Source organism: Apteryx rowi, unplaced genomic scaffold (assembly GCF_003343035.1).
Source record: "Apteryx rowi isolate R43461 unplaced genomic scaffold, aptRow1 scaffold_464, whole genome shotgun sequence".
Taxonomy (NCBI): Eukaryota; Metazoa; Chordata; class Aves; order Apterygiformes; family Apterygidae; genus Apteryx; species Apteryx rowi.
In genome coordinates this window covers 291040-308480 of record NW_020450721.1, presented here as the reverse complement: position 1 = coordinate 308480, position 17441 = coordinate 291040, and the positions used below count along the sequence as shown (strand labels likewise).

Below are 17441 nucleotides of genomic sequence, written 5' to 3'. Positions count from 1 at the left end.
ATCCAGAAGTGTTACATTTCCTTTGTTGGCACTAGTTTCTGCTGAATTTACAGGATGTATATGGTGAAGACTAAACCCTTCTGTTAATAGTCTGAAGTGTTTTAACAGAACTGTGTGGCATGCTTGGTTAAAAAAGTTGGAAATGTTAGCAAATCAAAGTATATTTATTTTATCCATACTGATATTTATCTGTTTATCTGTTTCTGAGTTATATCAACCAATTCAATTAACAGAAATTATATAGGAAATCAGATTTTTGTTAACAAACTGTAGTAGGCAGTCCATGATGGAATTCTGTTTGGAATGCTTGCAGAAAAGGTGTATTTTTTTCCTAAATATTAGTTGGCATTTATTAACAGTGGTCCCAGGCTCTGTGGCAATCTCTGGGGGAAAAAATGGATGGGAAGCTGTTGAAAGGTGCTGTCTTTCTGCTCCCATATGTTAGCAGCTCTCCTCCTTGCTGCTGCCGCGAGAGATGAATTCTCATGTTGTGCTGAAGGTGCACACTGAATATTGAAAGTATATTCAGAGGAGTGCAAGCATAATGAGGCATGCTGGAATTATTTGCTCTGCTTTTTGCGATCCTCTCCGTCCTCAACCAAGCTATTGAACTTCTAACTCCTTTAGTGGCTATGCTGAAATTTACTGCTCTTCCTTGCCTCTGTGGTGAGTCTCAGGGGGTTAATGCTTCATGGTGGCGCTTGTGCAGGCTCTCCTCAGAGGTACTCGACAGAAAGGCGCGTGTAGGAGAGCGGGTGCTTCCTGAAGTCACCTACAAGTCTCTCTGCTCCCTGGAAGCAGCTGAGACATCTGCTCTGCCCTTTGTTCCTTTCCACTTAACAGCTCCAGGCTGTTTCCCATAGAGGCAGTGAAAAGCAAAGGTGTGGCTTGGCCAGCCCCAGGCAGGAGGTGAGGAGAAAGCTTTCTTTAGAACATGTGACAATAAATATTTCCAGTTGTCATTGTTCACAGCTCTGTAATCTCTGTGGGAAGATGTAACCTTCAAGAAGTAAATGCAGAGTTGTCTCATCCTTTTTTTCCCCTCTTCCTAAATTCATAGTACTAATGCAACATTTTTTCCTTGGTTTTATGTTTTCATTCCTGCTTTCTTTGGGAATATAGGGCAATTAGTTTATACTATTTAAAATATATATCCTAATGATAACATACAAATAAAATCTTCTGTGTATTATGAAAGCGTAAAAAAAAGAAAGTTAGGAGAAGATGATTGAGCTTTATGTCTAGAATACTAGATGTATAGTGGACTTGATACAATGGCAAACAAAGTTGCTGGAAAAACAAGGGCAGATTTTACCATAATTGAAACAGCCACGATTTATAGTATCTATTTTTTGAAGAATAGTTATTTGAACACTTGACAGCTGTAATATTGCTATCTATAGGTTTTGTCCATATTATTTAGCAGAGGCTGTCCATTTTGTTGGTGTATGTGGACTACAACTCTATTGTGACAGAAGTATTGGGTAGTTATGTACAATTCTGTTTCTGTTGGTGTTTCTCTTTAAAGTGAAAATGAAATCTTTATTGATGTTGCTTTTCTTGCTTAGATGCTCTACTTTTATCAATGGTGAAACGAAAATTGAAGGCTTCTTTTTTGTTGCTGTAGCAGATCAAAAATTGATAAAATGGATTTGTATGCTGGATATAAGAGGTCTTATATTAATAAAGAAACAGCTTACACTATAGTTAGGAAAAAGAACGTGGAGTATGCGGCCTGGATTTTAATCTCTATATTGCCCTTAATCATGTAATTACTTCCCTATGTTTCAGTTTGGCAATTAAGGATCAAGAATGGTAGTGCTTACCTGTCACTGTAGAAAGCATGGGGCTAGTTGGGTAAAGAGCCTCATGACAGTGCAGGGCATTAGTCACGTTTCTGTCCTCCATATCTAGCATATGCTAGATTCCCACAATAGAGAATATGGGATGCTCTGGGCAGTAGTGGCTTGAGTCAGGCAGAGCTAGCACGGCCCCTGAGCTAACCAGTGTTTCTGTTCTGGGGAATGGATCCAAATGGTGGCGTTAGCTTGGTTTCTGTGCCACACAAAATCCATTGCGCTGCTTTCAGATACGAGTTGGCCTCACAAACACTATCGCTGTGTTCGCATGGCACTGAGCCTGAGCTGATAAATCCTGCTAGACCCAACCTGGCTTTTCATGGAGCAATCTCTCTTATCTTTGCATCCATAGCACAGTTAATCCACACTGTGGACAAGCCATTCAACAATAATTGAAAGTTGGCTGAGTTTGCTTTTCACAAAATGCAATAGCTAAAATTGTGAACCTACTACTAGGGGGAATTAATTTGGCTAAGATCCTTTTGCTGTAGATAGATTTCACTGTCTTTTTTTCACCTTGTGCTCTTTGACTTTCTTCATCTAGAGCAGAACTCATCATGCCTTCCTCATCTTCCATCAAATTTGTATCAAACTCTTACAACAAAATTAATATCTTCAAAAACTCTTCCTCGTTCTCTGCCATTGCCAACAGCAGCACTGTTTGACTCCTCATTGCCAAATCAAGCCAACACACACACACAAATTGCTGTTTCCCATCATTAATATATCTCTTCAATTCATCCTTTTTTCTGTTAATATCACAAAAAATACAAGCAGATGCTTCTCCTAAAGTGATTGGTAATTATTCAGATAGGATGTGTGAGCAACCTTCGAATAAGATGTATGAACACCCTTTGTAACTGAGTAAGGATATTATACAAATAAGACTTAATGTGATACAATTACATATATTACACCTGTCAGAAACATGAGACATGTGCAGATGAATTGGAAAATAGAACTGTGTCTGTTGTCTTAAAGGCTATAACAGTTTAGCTTTCAGATTGCAAAGAATATTTTCACAGCCCTCAAGGACTGGAAACACCACCTCCATCACCACCCCCGCCGCCTCGATGAAAGCTTAAGTTCTGCAAAAATAGTTGAGACCACCTAAGAAGAAATTGAGATTGGATATATCAGTGATTACTGGCTTAACCTAACCCTCATTCAAATTATTTTCTCGAAGGAACTGAATTATTCTTTTATGTTTACAGGTCTAATTACAACCACATCTAGAAAACTAGATCGAGAACAGCAGGGAGAACACATTTTGGAGGTAAATAATTCCTTTAGTTCTCTGAAATACTGTCACTGTAAGTTCATTATTCCTTTACTTTTACAGAGAGTGAGTTTATCATACTTGATTACCATATGAAGAATTTAGAGAACTGAATTTCAGAAGTAATTTGCTTCTGGGTTCATTACATTGCAATTCACAGAACTATCTGTCTTATAAAAACAGTGTTTGGGGACTTTTTCTTGAGAAAAGAATTAAGATACAGATAGAAGGCAATTCTTTGCTGTTTGGAAGAAAATCTTGGTTTAGGGATATAAAAATACAAAGGCATTATTACTAGAAGAGTGAAGGAGTGTGATTCAGTGTTTTTGCTCTCTAATTATTGGGATAGCTATTTCAGCCTGCCTTTTCCTGTGAAAAAGAAATGCACATTTTTTTTTCATGTTGTATTTATCCATCACGTAAGTAGATCAGTTGTAAAATATACATTATAGATTGGGAGTCCAAGAGCATGAAATTCTTGATATAATTCTTCTATGTTCTTCTAGCTACTTCTAACTGATCAGCTGGAATTTATGTAATAGCTATTCTTGTTTTGTGTAAAACAAGATAAAAGAACAACAATATAGACAACTGTAGGTGTACCAGTTAATACAGTGCTGTCAGGCAGTACAAAAGCTTTGTACTTCACCTGCAATGAAGACTTAATATTCACAGTGGTATCTGTGTTATACCTAAAACTCATCTGAAAACTTTATTGTCACTCTCCTCCTGAATGATAGATAAGGGACTGCAATGTACGTTGGCAAAACTAGCATAGTGAGGGCAGCCATTCTGGACTTACTCAAAATTTGCAAAATTTGTAGACAGATTTTCTGATAGGAATGCAAATGAAAGGCTGAATGAAGGCTTAGTGGTGAATGTATTCCTAGAATTCATAAACTATCCTTACGGGACTCAGGTGTACACATAGTCTTCCTGGCCCCTTTCTATCCCTTTGGTGTATTGTAAGCTGGATTAAATTGCAGCTGTTGGGCCAAATTTTTATCAGAATTTTCTTTTCTATATCAGCTTTGGAAAGACCTCTTTGCACTTYTGTAGCAATAGGGTGGAATATCCACAGCAGTGTGTTTCTAGTAGCAATAATAAAAAGAAAGTAAATTAATTGGCAAGCCTGGTTTAGTTAGACACATTGTTCATGAAGACTGCAGTGCTACCATCTTATTCCGTTTTAAATCTAAAACCTGTTTGTTTTGCAGTTTCCCAAAGCCCTTCATGTCAGTTATGAAACTCATTTCTGCGGACATTGCTATGTATGTTGATTGTAAAATTGATACTTAATGCCTTTTACTCCTTTGCATATTGTGCTGGCTCTTGTCTGAGATTTACACAGTAAATAAAAAGAGCCATGGATCACTTTCTGACCCTGAAGGCACCTACCACAGTATGGCTCAAGCCCATACAGGTAAACGCTTTTATCCCTAGAACAGGGTAGCCATGGCCACGTTGCCTGTTGAGAATAGTGCCTGACTTGTGCGCATTCTCACACTGTTCCTTGGCGTTGTTTGGGAGAGCGCTATTTGTTCTCAGCCAAAACTGCTGCCAGAGATCATACTAACAGTGTATGGACAGTTGGGTGCTAACACCCATGTCTACATTCTTGATCCCTTTTGGTGTAATACTATGAACACAGCCCATAAGAGCAAAGCCCTGCCTTTTGATATTGCAGTCCAAATTAAAAATTAAGTAAACTGAGCAAATTTGACCTAAGTCATTATAGGATAATATGTACAGAAGGCACAAACACTTTCTTAAGGTTACAGTATCACACAATGTTAAATAAATGCATCTGTTTTCAACATTCTCTGTAAGAGACAGCAGGTTAAGCTAGGTCTTCCTCCGTTTTGAATTCCCCATGGTTATTAAAGTTTTAAATAAAAGTCTGCAAAGTAGGGAAAAATTCTTAACCATAGAGCAATAATGAAAGGCAGCCTGGCCCAAAGTAGCAGTTTCCCCATTTGTTAGTTTTATGTTGACACCTTTGAAAATAACTTGGGAAGAAACCCAGAAATGCACAAGAGCGGTGGCAATATTATAAGCAGCTTGAGCCAAGTGCTGTGCATCTGGCTACTTAACTGAGCATTGAAATGTTGACCAGATGGGTTGGTGGGTTTAATCCTTGTTGGTGATTAAAATTGACCCTTGATTGCACTTTTGCTTTCATAGTAATAATATGCACCATTCTCTCATAACCAACTTTTAACTATTTTCTGAGTGCCAATTGGATAGCTTTTTTTATACAGTCAGTTTAGTTTGTCTTCGTGTTATTCTCTCATATTCTGGTATTCTGATTGTTATAGTATCAAAAATGTCTTCAAAACTGACATCACTTTCAAATCAAATCAGATTTTCCTCAATTTTGCCATTTATTCTTTTGGGTCAAGGCAATGCAAATTTTATGTAAACAGACTAGTTCCCCTGTACCCCCTGGCATTTCCTGTTCTGGGATGTGCATATGTGTTTGGGGGGGAAGGGGGTTGTTTGCTTCATGTTTGGTTTGGTTTTGGAGCTTTTTGTTTGTTTTTTAACCAAAATGTTTTAATTTCAGACTAACATAATTCTTATTTTCATTTTTTTGCTCACTACCCATATCAATAACATCAGATCAGCCCTAGAATTAGTACTGAAGGAGATTCCTTACTCTGCTATTGGCTTTTTAGTGAAACTCCTGACTATTGCTGGGAGAGCAGAGTTGGTTTTATTTTCCATTTCATTTAGGATATGGAAATAGATTGCTATGTGTGTTCTTTAAAAAGGCTATTTTTTAACCTTTTTTAAACAAGATAGTGATTTATGTCTTAGAATATATAGTTTTCTTTTAATGCATAGGCCTGTCAGATTCTAAAAGTTATATTCTTGCTTACCTCTTATAAATTGCATCTTTTGAGGTGTAAAATCAAACCATTAGATTTAAATGTTGCAAAGAAGCACTAGGTTGAAAGTGTGTTAAGATATCACTACAGTGAAGCTATTACCTGAGATACTGTACTTGTGTGCTGTTCCTGTACTCAAGAAGTTGATGTTTCAGTTACCATGCTGCAAAATAGTGAAAGAGATTTAATGTGCATCTGTTAACTCCTACATTCTGTGCCTCAAGCATCAAAATGTTAAGCCAATAGCTGTATAAATCGTTATAGTGGCTTTTCTAAAAATTCACAAAATAAGTGATTCTTTTTTTTTTTAGTCTAACACTGTAAGTAAATAAAGTTAGGGAAATACTGTACAGTTGTAAGAGTTGGAAGAAATTATTATTAAAAAACACACACACAGATTGGAAAGACCATATCAGAATTAACCTCCTTTATTATTATTATTAATTTTTAAATTTTTTTAATAAAAACAGGTAACAGTAACAGACAACGGTATTCCTGCAAAATCAACTATTGCACGGGTGATTGTGAAGGTTTTAGATGAGAATGACAATAAGCCTCAATTCTTGCAAAAGTTCTACAAAATCAGGCTTCCAGAGCGTGGTAAGCCAGAACGAGAGAGAACTGCTAGGAGAGAGCCAATCTATCGGGTTATTGCTGCAGATAAAGATGAAGGTCGCAATGCAGAGATATCTTACAGCATTGAAGATGGTGATGAACATGGCAAATTCTTTATTGAACCGAAAACTGGAGTGGTTTCATCAAAGAAATTTTCTGCAGCAAGGGAATATGATATCCTTTCAGTGAGTCAAAATCTCATATATCATGAATATGTGGAGTGCGCTTTTATCTGTATTCTCATCACTTCTTATTCAGTAGCTGGCAGATGAGTGGCTGTGGTATTGGAAGACAGCAGGCATCTGCAAATGCAGAAGTACTGTTTTGCTTGTGTTATTTAAAGGATAATTTCAGAGGATTGCATTGAGAAAGTGAATCAAGAAGCTGCTGTTCTTTTTCCAAAACTTAAAAGATAATGAACATGATGAGGGAACATAATCACAGATTCTGACTCTCTTTCAGGAAGGTAGCAAAATTAAAGTGAATTTATGGTAACAGAATGTATGCTACTATCAGGTGCTGCATGCTTTTACTCTGTTTGCCACTTTACGAGACRCTTAACCTTTTTGGATATATCTCACACAAGCAAACATGTTTGGGGCTTCTTACTACTTTCCCGTTTATGTGACATAATGATTTATGTGATTCTGTAGCCTAAAGGATGTATCTGTTTCACAGATTAAAGCTGTAGATAATGGTCGCCCACAGAAATCATCAATTACACGGCTTCACATAGAATGGATTCCAAAGCCCATCCCACCTACAGAACCAATTTATTTTGAGGAAACGTTTTTTTCTTTTACGGTGATGGAAAGTGACCCAGTTGCTCACATGATTGGCGTAATAGCTGTTGAACCTCTTGGAACACCACTTTGGTTTGACATAACGGGTAAGGATGCCTTAAGGGCTTTTATTATTAGAAACAAATGCATGAAGGGGGAGATGCTGAAAGGCTCATTGTAACTTGGTTTCTTAACTTCTCTTCTAAATAATATAAGGTTTTGACATTCTTTAGCTACAGATGGTTCCCCCCATTTAGAATTTTTTATTTCATTATAAATCAAAAGCATTTTAAAATTTTTATGAATGCCACAATTGAAGAAGAAAAATACATTGCAAAATACCTGGCTTTGTTACAGCTTTGGAATTGACTTATGAATATTGTGTCAGTGGAATTAAGATAAATCAAATCGATCTCAGGTTTTTGGATAGGGAAAGAAGTAAAATGCCAGTTTTCTGCAAAGGGAGATCGTATGCCCAAAGAGAGATTATAATGTTCACATTGATTTCTTGTCCTCTTGGCTGCTCCTTTCCCCACTATGCCTTGGTTCAGTACTAGGAGGAAAGAGTATAAAGTTTGTAACCGCAGCAAACTTCTTTGTATATGTATAATTACTGTTAAAGAGTGAGTGCCCCTAGCCTCTTCCGCTGAAAGAGAATTCTGGTCAGTAATGTGACTATACACAGATGCTGTAGTGGCAAAATGAATAAAACTTTTTAATTTTAGACTTAATCACTAGACTTCCAAGTACCAGGAATACAGAGTCTTCACTGTGTAGCTGATATTAAAAACAAATTCTGTCCTTTCTCACATCTTTCAAAATCAAGGATAACAGAGCCTTGTTTGAGGAAATGTTCCTATAGTGAACTGTTTCTAGACTTAAGATAGTGCTATCAGATTGGGATTTTCCATCACACACACAAGAGAGAAGAATCTTCTTCACCTTGGTTACTAGTGAAAATTTTAGCCATGATTGTGGTGTTGTTTTGAGTCGTTGTGAAGGAGATTTTTTTGAAATAACTTCTTACAGATTTAATGGTTTTTGAAGTTTGTTTCATTTGTACATGGTTTTTAAGGGACGCCACAAGAACAGCAGTAGTTTAAAAACAAAATTTGTAAAGCTGATATATGGAGCAGGAAGTGCTTGACTGTGTTCTCTGAAAGCTTTCAAGCAAATCCACGTGCACAGTATTACGTGAGAACAGACACAGATCTTATGTAAAAGCTTGCTTCCTGCCTGAGGAGCCTGTGATAGTTTTGACATGATTGCTAATGTATTAAATATTTATATAGAGTTATTTTATGATTTTTTTAATGTAACCTGCAAAAAGTAAGCTCCTGTCCAAAAGATTATAGTCAAATAAAAAGTTTTTGCCTTTAGACAAAGAGAGGGAATAGAGAGGTCTTAGGTCAGTGCATCTGTGTAGAGGGAGCAGAGGGTTTGAGATGCCTTCTTGAATTCTCATGGGGCAAAGCTATCTGCATTGGAACTATTTGCGAACTGGGACTGCCCTTTTACCATTTTGCCAAACATACATGCACACATACATGGAAATAAAGAAGACAGAAAATATAAAAATTGCTTAAGGAAGCAGAGACGGAATATGAAGAGAAGTTTCTGTCTGCYCTGGTTCAACCAGGGTCATCCAGTCAACAATCAGAAATATCTGTAGACCAAAAAGAGGCCACTAAAGGCACGATTAAGAAAAGTATAGTGTCAGTAAAACATGAGTGGTTCACAGAGATGAAGAAGATGAAATAGAAGAGGCCTCAGATATCATTAATGACTTCAGTCCCGACAGTTTCCACAGGGTAAATCAATGGCATTTTGGGGGGTCTCCAGTTTGGCAGAATTCATTGACAAGATTGGGGATGTACTTTCTATTGTTTCTTTTATTTTTTTTTCAACTACTGTGTACTGTGAATAGTGTGTTATTATTCTGATAATGGGTTTGTTTTGATTTTTCTTCTCCTAAGCATGCAGTTTGGACAGGTTGAACACTTATTTTTATTGTATGCTTAATGCAGAAAATAGACTATCTATTCCTGCTATTTTTAAAAGACATATATAGAAAACTCCTAAGGGGATTTTTTTTTTATGTGGAGGGACAGCAGGACTTATCCACAGGCTGTAAAAGCAAACATTTTATTTTAACTGTTTTCTTAACAAAAGTGTTTTGGAAAGTTTGGTATGTGATCATGTTATCAAGTTATCAGCTGCTCTTAAAGGTGATCTTTTTACTGTCCTCTTTTACTGTTTCTAATAGCATGAAATAATTTGATTGACAGCTTTCCTTTGTGTTCTGTGCTTGCTTTCCATGCTTTCTTTCTTTTTGGCTGAGCCAGGAGACAAGCTTGCTAGTGAAGTATTTTACATCTTTCAGATGGCTTGTGACCTGAACTGTACAGCAGAAGGTATCTGCTGAGATCACATAATTTATTACCAGATTATGAGATCTGAAATGAAAGCGTACATTTATAAAAATATTTATTTTATTAACTCTTCGGAAATCAAAGTGCTCACAGTTGCATTTGTGACAGGTTTGTTTTTGTTTTGTTTTGTCATCATTACATTTACACAGCATCAATTTAGAGCTTCCAGTTTTGGCTTTTGACCAAAACTGTTGCTATTATACTTTCAGTGCACCTGATGCAGACATTTGGGTTGGGTGCTGCTTCAGCAGATTGCCAGATATCACTGCTACTAGAAAAATAAGATAAGGCCTTTGCAATTTCTTTACTCTAAAATAAATGAATAAATCAGTCAGTCAGTGAGCTTGTCCTTAGGCCAGGGAAACCGATTGAACAGGTTCATGCCCGTTGATCCTGCTGTTCCCTTACAATGGAGATGACTTCATTGAGACATTAAATTCTAGACATTAAGTTCATTCCTAGCTATCTGAGAAAACAATATCACATATCAACTATAAAAGAAAAGACAGAGACTCACTTTCTGAAGCTGACATCTTGCACGAAACCAAATTAAAAAATTTCACATGCACCTGCTCAAAACAAAGCTGCTGCATTTCATGCTGTTCATTTTATATCCATGTGTGTGATTCAGACTGCTTCTAGGCCAATAAGAGAAACTGGCTTTCAGTGAAACTAGAAGAATTTCAGTATCCTTATTATTAACTGTTTCTAAATATCTTAAATCCAGTGAAGCAGAATCTAGCCCGTCTTTCCTAGATTGGTATGTCTGTTATGCAGTGGAACCTTCTAAAGGTGCAGTCCTTTTATGTTGGAATGGGGGCCCATTCCAGTGTTTGCTGCTCTTTCTTAGATTAAATATAAATTTGGAACCATTGGAACTTCACCCTCTCACTTCTGGCCATGGCTTTTCATAAAAAGCATTTAATGATTTACAAAACATAGCATGTAATAACTCTTTAAAAGTAAATAAATAAAGCACTTGTTACACCCGAATGGTATCCCTTTAAAATATAATTAGAAAAACATATGCACATAATTAGAGGAAATTGCTTTGCTATATCTAGCACTGGCTTGACCAAAACAAAAATTTACTCCTCCATTTTAAGTAGTTTATTGGAAAGTCTAAAGCAATTGTAGTTAATGGCCATATTTATCATTGTTTGAGCTTAATGGACATTGTATTCTCATGACAATCTGTTCAGAGTGGCACAGAGAGGATGATGATCAACTAAATGTTTAAAAGACTTAAGTGTAGCTATTGATCTACATGGTTTAACTATATTTCAAAGGGTAATTTGAAAGTTTTGCAAGGGAAGTAAGTTAACTTGCTTCAGAAAAGGAGCTTGAGCATATTTARAGCATTTAAGCTTTTAATGCTCATCTAAGTCCTACTTATCTCAGTAGGAGTTAGACAATGAGTTCTTTTTAGGTACTCAGCATTGACACAAGCATCCTTTGGCATCACTGTAGCTTTTTCAACCTTATCTCTATTCATATATGAGTGTATTAATTTTTTCTCTGACCCAAAGAGGTATAAATTTGACAGCCCTTCTGATTTGAGTTTTTTATTTATTCTGAGACAAAGGACCTTTTACAATATTTAGCCTGACTTTCTGCACAAAATAAGCTATCATATTTCACCTGGTAATTCTCTATTTCCTGCTATTTGGAATCCTTAAATTCTGATTAAAAAATTGAGACTCTTGCCTCAGAATCTACCTATGAACTTTCCATGAGCCAGACAAATCAGCTCTATCCAAAACTACTCTAATTTAAATACCTGTAATAGCAGCATACCATGTCACCAGAAAAACAAAGCGTTTAAAATGTGTCTGTATAGTTCCACCTTCATTAAGCATCTGAAGAAGAACATGAACATACATGGAACAGTACAGCAGTGTTGTGTTTTATGAACTTCTCCTCCTCCCAATTTCTTGAACAAGGTGGCAACTATGACAGTCGATTTGATGTGGACAAGGGCACTGGGACCATCATTGTTGCTAGACCTCTTGATGCAGAGCAGAAATCAAATTACAACTTGACGGTAGAGGCAACAGATGGAACCAGATCTATCAGCACTCAGGTAATGGAATTTCTATGAAGAGTTTATAGAAGGAGGAATTTGTAGCTGCATGATTTTTTTTCTTGTTTTCCTTTTATAATTTTTTTCATCCTGCACAGTGAACCTGGTTTATATAAATTAGGGACTATGTCTAAAATAGAAGTGGATTCTGATATTCATTGAGCCATAGTGCTTGGCAGTCCAGGTGGAAGGCTGTGTGTTAGTATAAAAACATAGTCTGAATCAATGGCTTTCAATTTGTATCATGTTCCTACATTAGCTGAGTAAATGAAAGGAGAAACTGAGCCCTTGCTTGCATGATTTACTCATGAGAAAAGGATATATACTCTTTATCTGAATTACCCCTCTTTATCTTACTCCCCTCAAATCACTAAATAATGTGATTACTTAGCTGGGCATTTAGAAGACCATTATAAATCATTTTAAGATCTGTGGATGGCAAACTGTACAATGTCCAAATACAGTTTTATGAAACTGAGTTACTCCTCCTGCATGGCATGCATATGGAAACAAGTTCTAGATGATAACATCTCAGCGTGCATTCTCCTGAGTAGTTTCTTTTACCTTCAAGGAAGGTCCAGATTGCCACTTATTGGACAGTCTTTCGTAATCTGTGACGAGCCAGATTTCTCCAGATTACCTCCCTGCTGAGGTTCCATGGTGGTGGCAACTTCTTTGCATTTGGGCTAATASGAAGTTCACTTTAAGGCAGCAGCCTTTTGTGACATTACTAGAAGTAACCCGTAATAAGGCAGGCTGGGATGTATCTCTCTCCTGTTTTTCACATCTAGTTTCTCTCCCCAGCCCAGAACCTGAATGTATTTGGAAGTAAGGTTTAGCTGAGGTTGGTGTGAATGAAGCCATGAGCACAGTGGAGCTCCCCTCCTCTTCTATGTGGAAAGGAGAGGAATTATTTACTGAATGAAGACTGTTTGATTGGGATAGTGATGCATGTGTGTTACCTATCATTGAGCTACCCCTTAGTTATGAAACTCACAGAGCAAATAGTGTCTTTCTGCTGTCTGCTACGTACATAGAAATGCCCAGCTGTAGTGAAAATACTGAGTGGATTCATTTCTTCCAATCCCAGAATGCTGGATAGAAGGCATGACATAGTGTGAAAAGACTATAAAAATCCCAGATCCAACCAAAAGAGTGTTTCCTTTGCCAGGAAAAGTCAGAAAGACAGCAAGAGGCTTGTCTTCAAGAATGCCATCAAAAACCTCACCATGTTGGGTGTTTTGGGCAATTTGGGGATTGGTAAAAGATGAATTTGTGGTCTCGATGACGGCAGATGTTCTATCCAGTGCTGCTGCTTATATATAGTTGAATTTATGCAGGCCTTTTGAACTGTCAGAGTTGAACCATGATTTGTTTTGTCTTCTGGAACAACCAAGAATTGGAAAGTCACAAAAATACTTTAGTCCTCACCCCTTCTCTTCTCCTGGTTTGTGTGATTCATTAACTTCTCAGAAGTGCACAGTGTAGCTTTTGTCCAATTTGTTTAAATGAACTTGTTATTTTAGCATTTTGCAAAGTCGGGTGAACATTATAAACACTTACCGCAACAATCTCYTGCAGCAAAATTGGGACAGTAGTCTCAGACTTATCTTCTTTTATTTCTATGATTGCATTTTATATGATTTGCTTTTGGTTCTCTCCTTTTCCCTCAGCAAGAGTTGGCAGGAATAGAGATTGTGGTTTCTGTTACAGGAGAGCACAAGGACTTCATTTTCATTATCTTCCTTTTTCCCCTGCTTCTGGGATAAGCACAAGTTACGCTGTTGCTCTTTGAGTCTCACCACTTTTAATTCCCCTAAAGTTGAAGGTGTTGTTTATGCCTACTAGTGTGTAAATTTCATTACTCACAGCTGAAATAATGATGATGAAAATTTGAATGCTGATGATGTGTTGGATCCTTTAAAGTGCTGATAATGAGTTAAAAAGGAGTGTCAGACACAAAAAGTCTGAATCCTGAGTATGTAGGATATTAAGAACAACAATATGCAATACAGAACTTGTAGCTTACAAATAATTGATGTAAACATTTTGAAATGCAGTAAACAATTTAATAGGTGTTGATTAACAGCAGATTAAGTAATTTTAAATTTACTTTGAAAAAGCAAATGACATTTTCAAGACATTGTCAGGAGGTGAATAAGAAACCAAACATATCCATCTCATCATGTAAAAGTAGTGTATTGAGTCTGACTTCTAAATTAGAAGGCTTTTGCTGGCCTCAGGCCATGAACATCTGTAGGGCATTTGACTCTTTCAGGACTTCAGTTAAATAACTTTCTTGAAAAATAGAGCAGCAGCAGTAGGCGTGGAGGCTATTAGAATTTTGTATGCATCTAAATGCCAAATGCATGATGCAAAACAAGAATAAACAAATTCCAGGCCTACAGTAATGGTGCTTGACAAAGATGATTTGGAGACAAGTAGGAAGGAATATAATAGGGAAAAAAAAATCAATGTATTAATGTTTTTGGATTATAGTGTGTTGGCCTTAAATGGAAAAGGTTATTCACAGGAAATAAGAAGCAATACATGAAATATTCAGTTGCTTTTTTAAAATATACATAAAAATCCTGTTTATAGGATTCTAGTCATTGCTATGGCTATCTTTTTTTTCATTAGAAGTAATACGTGAGAAAGTTTAAAGCTAATTGCAGTAGTTTCCCTATTGCTTTCCTATTGCTGAATATTGAATCTTGTTTTATGCAAAATTTATATGGATATTATACTTTGAGGTTGATTTGGGAATGAAGGATAGAATGCTCTTCATTGATTAAATTTGCGTTTTTGTTTGCGATCACCACACTGCTCCACAGAGGCATTTTGGAAACAGAATGCAATTATATTCTCTCTAGATGATACAACTTTTAATATAGCTTTGTTTATGAACATGAATATAAACATATCAACATAACCATAATATAATTATGAATAAAGACAGGAGGAATTCTTAAACTCCACAAGGAATCAGCAAATGCTAAATAAGATTAAAACAATCCAAAGGGATATAATTTCCAAATATTACAGGCTGCGTATGTTTTATCAATGGCACATATCTTCTCTATAACTCACCAATAATCAGTGCATTCCTATGCAAATTTAGGTTTCACCTGTTATATAATTAATAGATTTGAATTCCTTCCCCTAAATAATCCTGGGCTCTGTTGTTCTCTGTATAACCAGTTCATATTGCTGTCAGTGAGTAGTGTCAGAGTGCAACTGTGCAATACGGCCATTTACATCGCCTTGCAAAATAGGTTGAGTCTCTTCAGTTTCAGACTGTTTTATTTCAGAGATCACGTTGCATTCTACTTATGTCAAGCTTTTCTATAGTGCCTTTTAAACATGCAGCTTCTCTCTTAAGCGAAATTAGTATATTTCATTTGAATTGAATCTTATAATCTCACTGAGAATTTATGTAGCTGTTCTGATTGCACTATAAATTTTATTTTAGAATAACACAAATTGTTTACATAGTTACTTTGTTCTCAAGCACACAAACCCACGTTTTCTGTGGKGGTCTTCAAAACTGCATTCACAGTTGGAACTTCTGTCATCTGTTGTCCTTTATTTAAATTGAAGGCCTTAAAAGTTTATATGAAAATTTGGTCCTTTGACATTTAAAACAAAATTACACATCTAGTGCTTGTCACTTAGCACCAGTAAGCATCCCAGTCTCCAAGGTAGGGTTTTGTTAGTAGGCTTCCATAATGGTTTTAGATTGGAAGAGACCCCTGGAGTTCATCTAGTTCGAACTCCTGCTCAAAGCAGGGCAAAGTTTGATCAAGTTTTTCAGGGACTTTTCCAGTCCAGTTCTGAGTATCTGTGAGGACACAGATTCCACATCATCTTCAGGCATCCTTTTACATGACCGTGATTAACCACCCAGCTTGACAAGAATTTTGTCTTATGTCTGATTGTAGTCTCCCTTACTGCAACCTGTGAGTGTTGCCTCTTGGCCTTTTGCCAGGCACCTCTGAGAAGAGTCTGGCTCTCTCTTTTCTAAACACGCCCTCCCCCCTGGCCTTTATATAGTTTGAAGAAGTGCAATTAGATCCCCCTCATCCCCCTTTTATTTTTCAGGCTAAACAAGTTYGATTTCCTTAGCCTCTCCTCATAGGTCATGTTCTCCAGTCCCCTTTGATTTTAGTTGCCCTTTGCTGGTTTCATTTCAGTTTGTCAAGATCCCTCTTGCACTGCAGAGCCCCAAACTGGATCCGCTAGAGTCTCACAAGTGAGTGCCAAATAGAGGGGAATAATCCCTTGCCCCCAACCTGCTGGCTGCAGTCTTATTTAAGCAGCTCAGCAGGTGGTTAGGCCTAGTACCACAAGGGTACACATCTGATCCATGTTATACTTGTCCACCAGAATCCATGGGTGGACCCAAATAGCTTTAGTCAGTGAGAGCTGAATCCTAAAATATGTAGATAAAACACCTTTCCAGTTGAGTCATCACTATACTTGGGTTTTTGGAGTTTGACTTAAATGTACATTTAAAAAGATTTAATTGCCCTAGTAGTGAATTTCATTATGTATTTGCATTGGTGTTTACCAGTATGCAGAAAAATTACATACCTGAGCAAGTAGTTTGACAAGTATTTGAATACATGGCCAAGGCATTGTAATAGCTGAGTCATTATGTTCATTCTTTAGGAATATTTTTGTTCATAATTCATATTTACTATCCCACATTTTGGTGGGATATCTCCTTATCTGTTTAGCCCTACTGTACCTTTTTGGTGGATGTCCCGTATGTGTTTAGCAGTAAGGTCATTCTAACAGCATCGTTTGCTAATAACAGAGGAAGCTGAAGCTAATTCCTAGTAATGATATGACCAACAAATCCCTTCTCAGTTAAGCTAGTTCTTTGGCTGCGTGGTTAGTCTTGGAGGCGCTATGTTGGTTTCACAATCACCACACTCCTGGTATTTACTTAATACTTTGCACAGTATTTTGTGGTGCTTCATTCTAGAAATGCTGCTTTCCTGTAGTTATTTTGTAAAGCTGCAGCAGCACAGATGGCCACATCTTCCAGTCTCACAATTCATCTAATGCAGTTGCTCTGGAGTTGCCTTCCCTCCCACCCCCGAGTTTGCCCCAGGTTTCCTTATCTTCTAATTTTGGGGAAATGCACATGAACCTAAATAATCATTTTCAATTAAATTCATCAGATTTTAGACTTTATATTTTCACCTACTATTTTTCTGAGTCTAAATAATCTGTGGGTGGAAACCAAATAACAAAAATGATTGAGATGCATTCATTCTGAAGTCGTAATATCCCTGTATGTGCTAACAGTGAAATAACTGTGTATTGCCCTTTAACCTTTTATTTATACAAAACATATTTGTATAGTTTGATTTGATCTGTTTTTTTATTTGTTGGTTATCGTCGTTTTGTTTCATTTTCCTGAGCACCAATGTGAAGTGAGCAGATGTTTTCACAAAGGTGCTATGTAAGTGACTATAGTTAATATTGAACC

General features: G+C 36.8%; 1 protein-coding gene across 2 annotated transcripts in view; it reads left to right on the top strand.

The window, feature by feature from the left end:
- FAT1 (FAT atypical cadherin 1) overlaps positions 1-17441 on the top strand; it is a 102248-nt gene that overhangs the window by 48618 nt on the left and 36189 nt on the right. For both annotated transcript variants that reach the window (XM_026077866.1, XM_026077865.1), the window contains exons 3-6: positions 3074-3135; positions 6500-6829; positions 7323-7533; positions 11802-11941. In XM_026077866.1, the coding sequence (XP_025933651.1) occupies positions 3074-3135; positions 6500-6829; positions 7323-7533; positions 11802-11941 (743 nt within the window). The remainder of the gene's footprint in view (positions 1-3073; positions 3136-6499; positions 6830-7322; positions 7534-11801; positions 11942-17441) is intronic.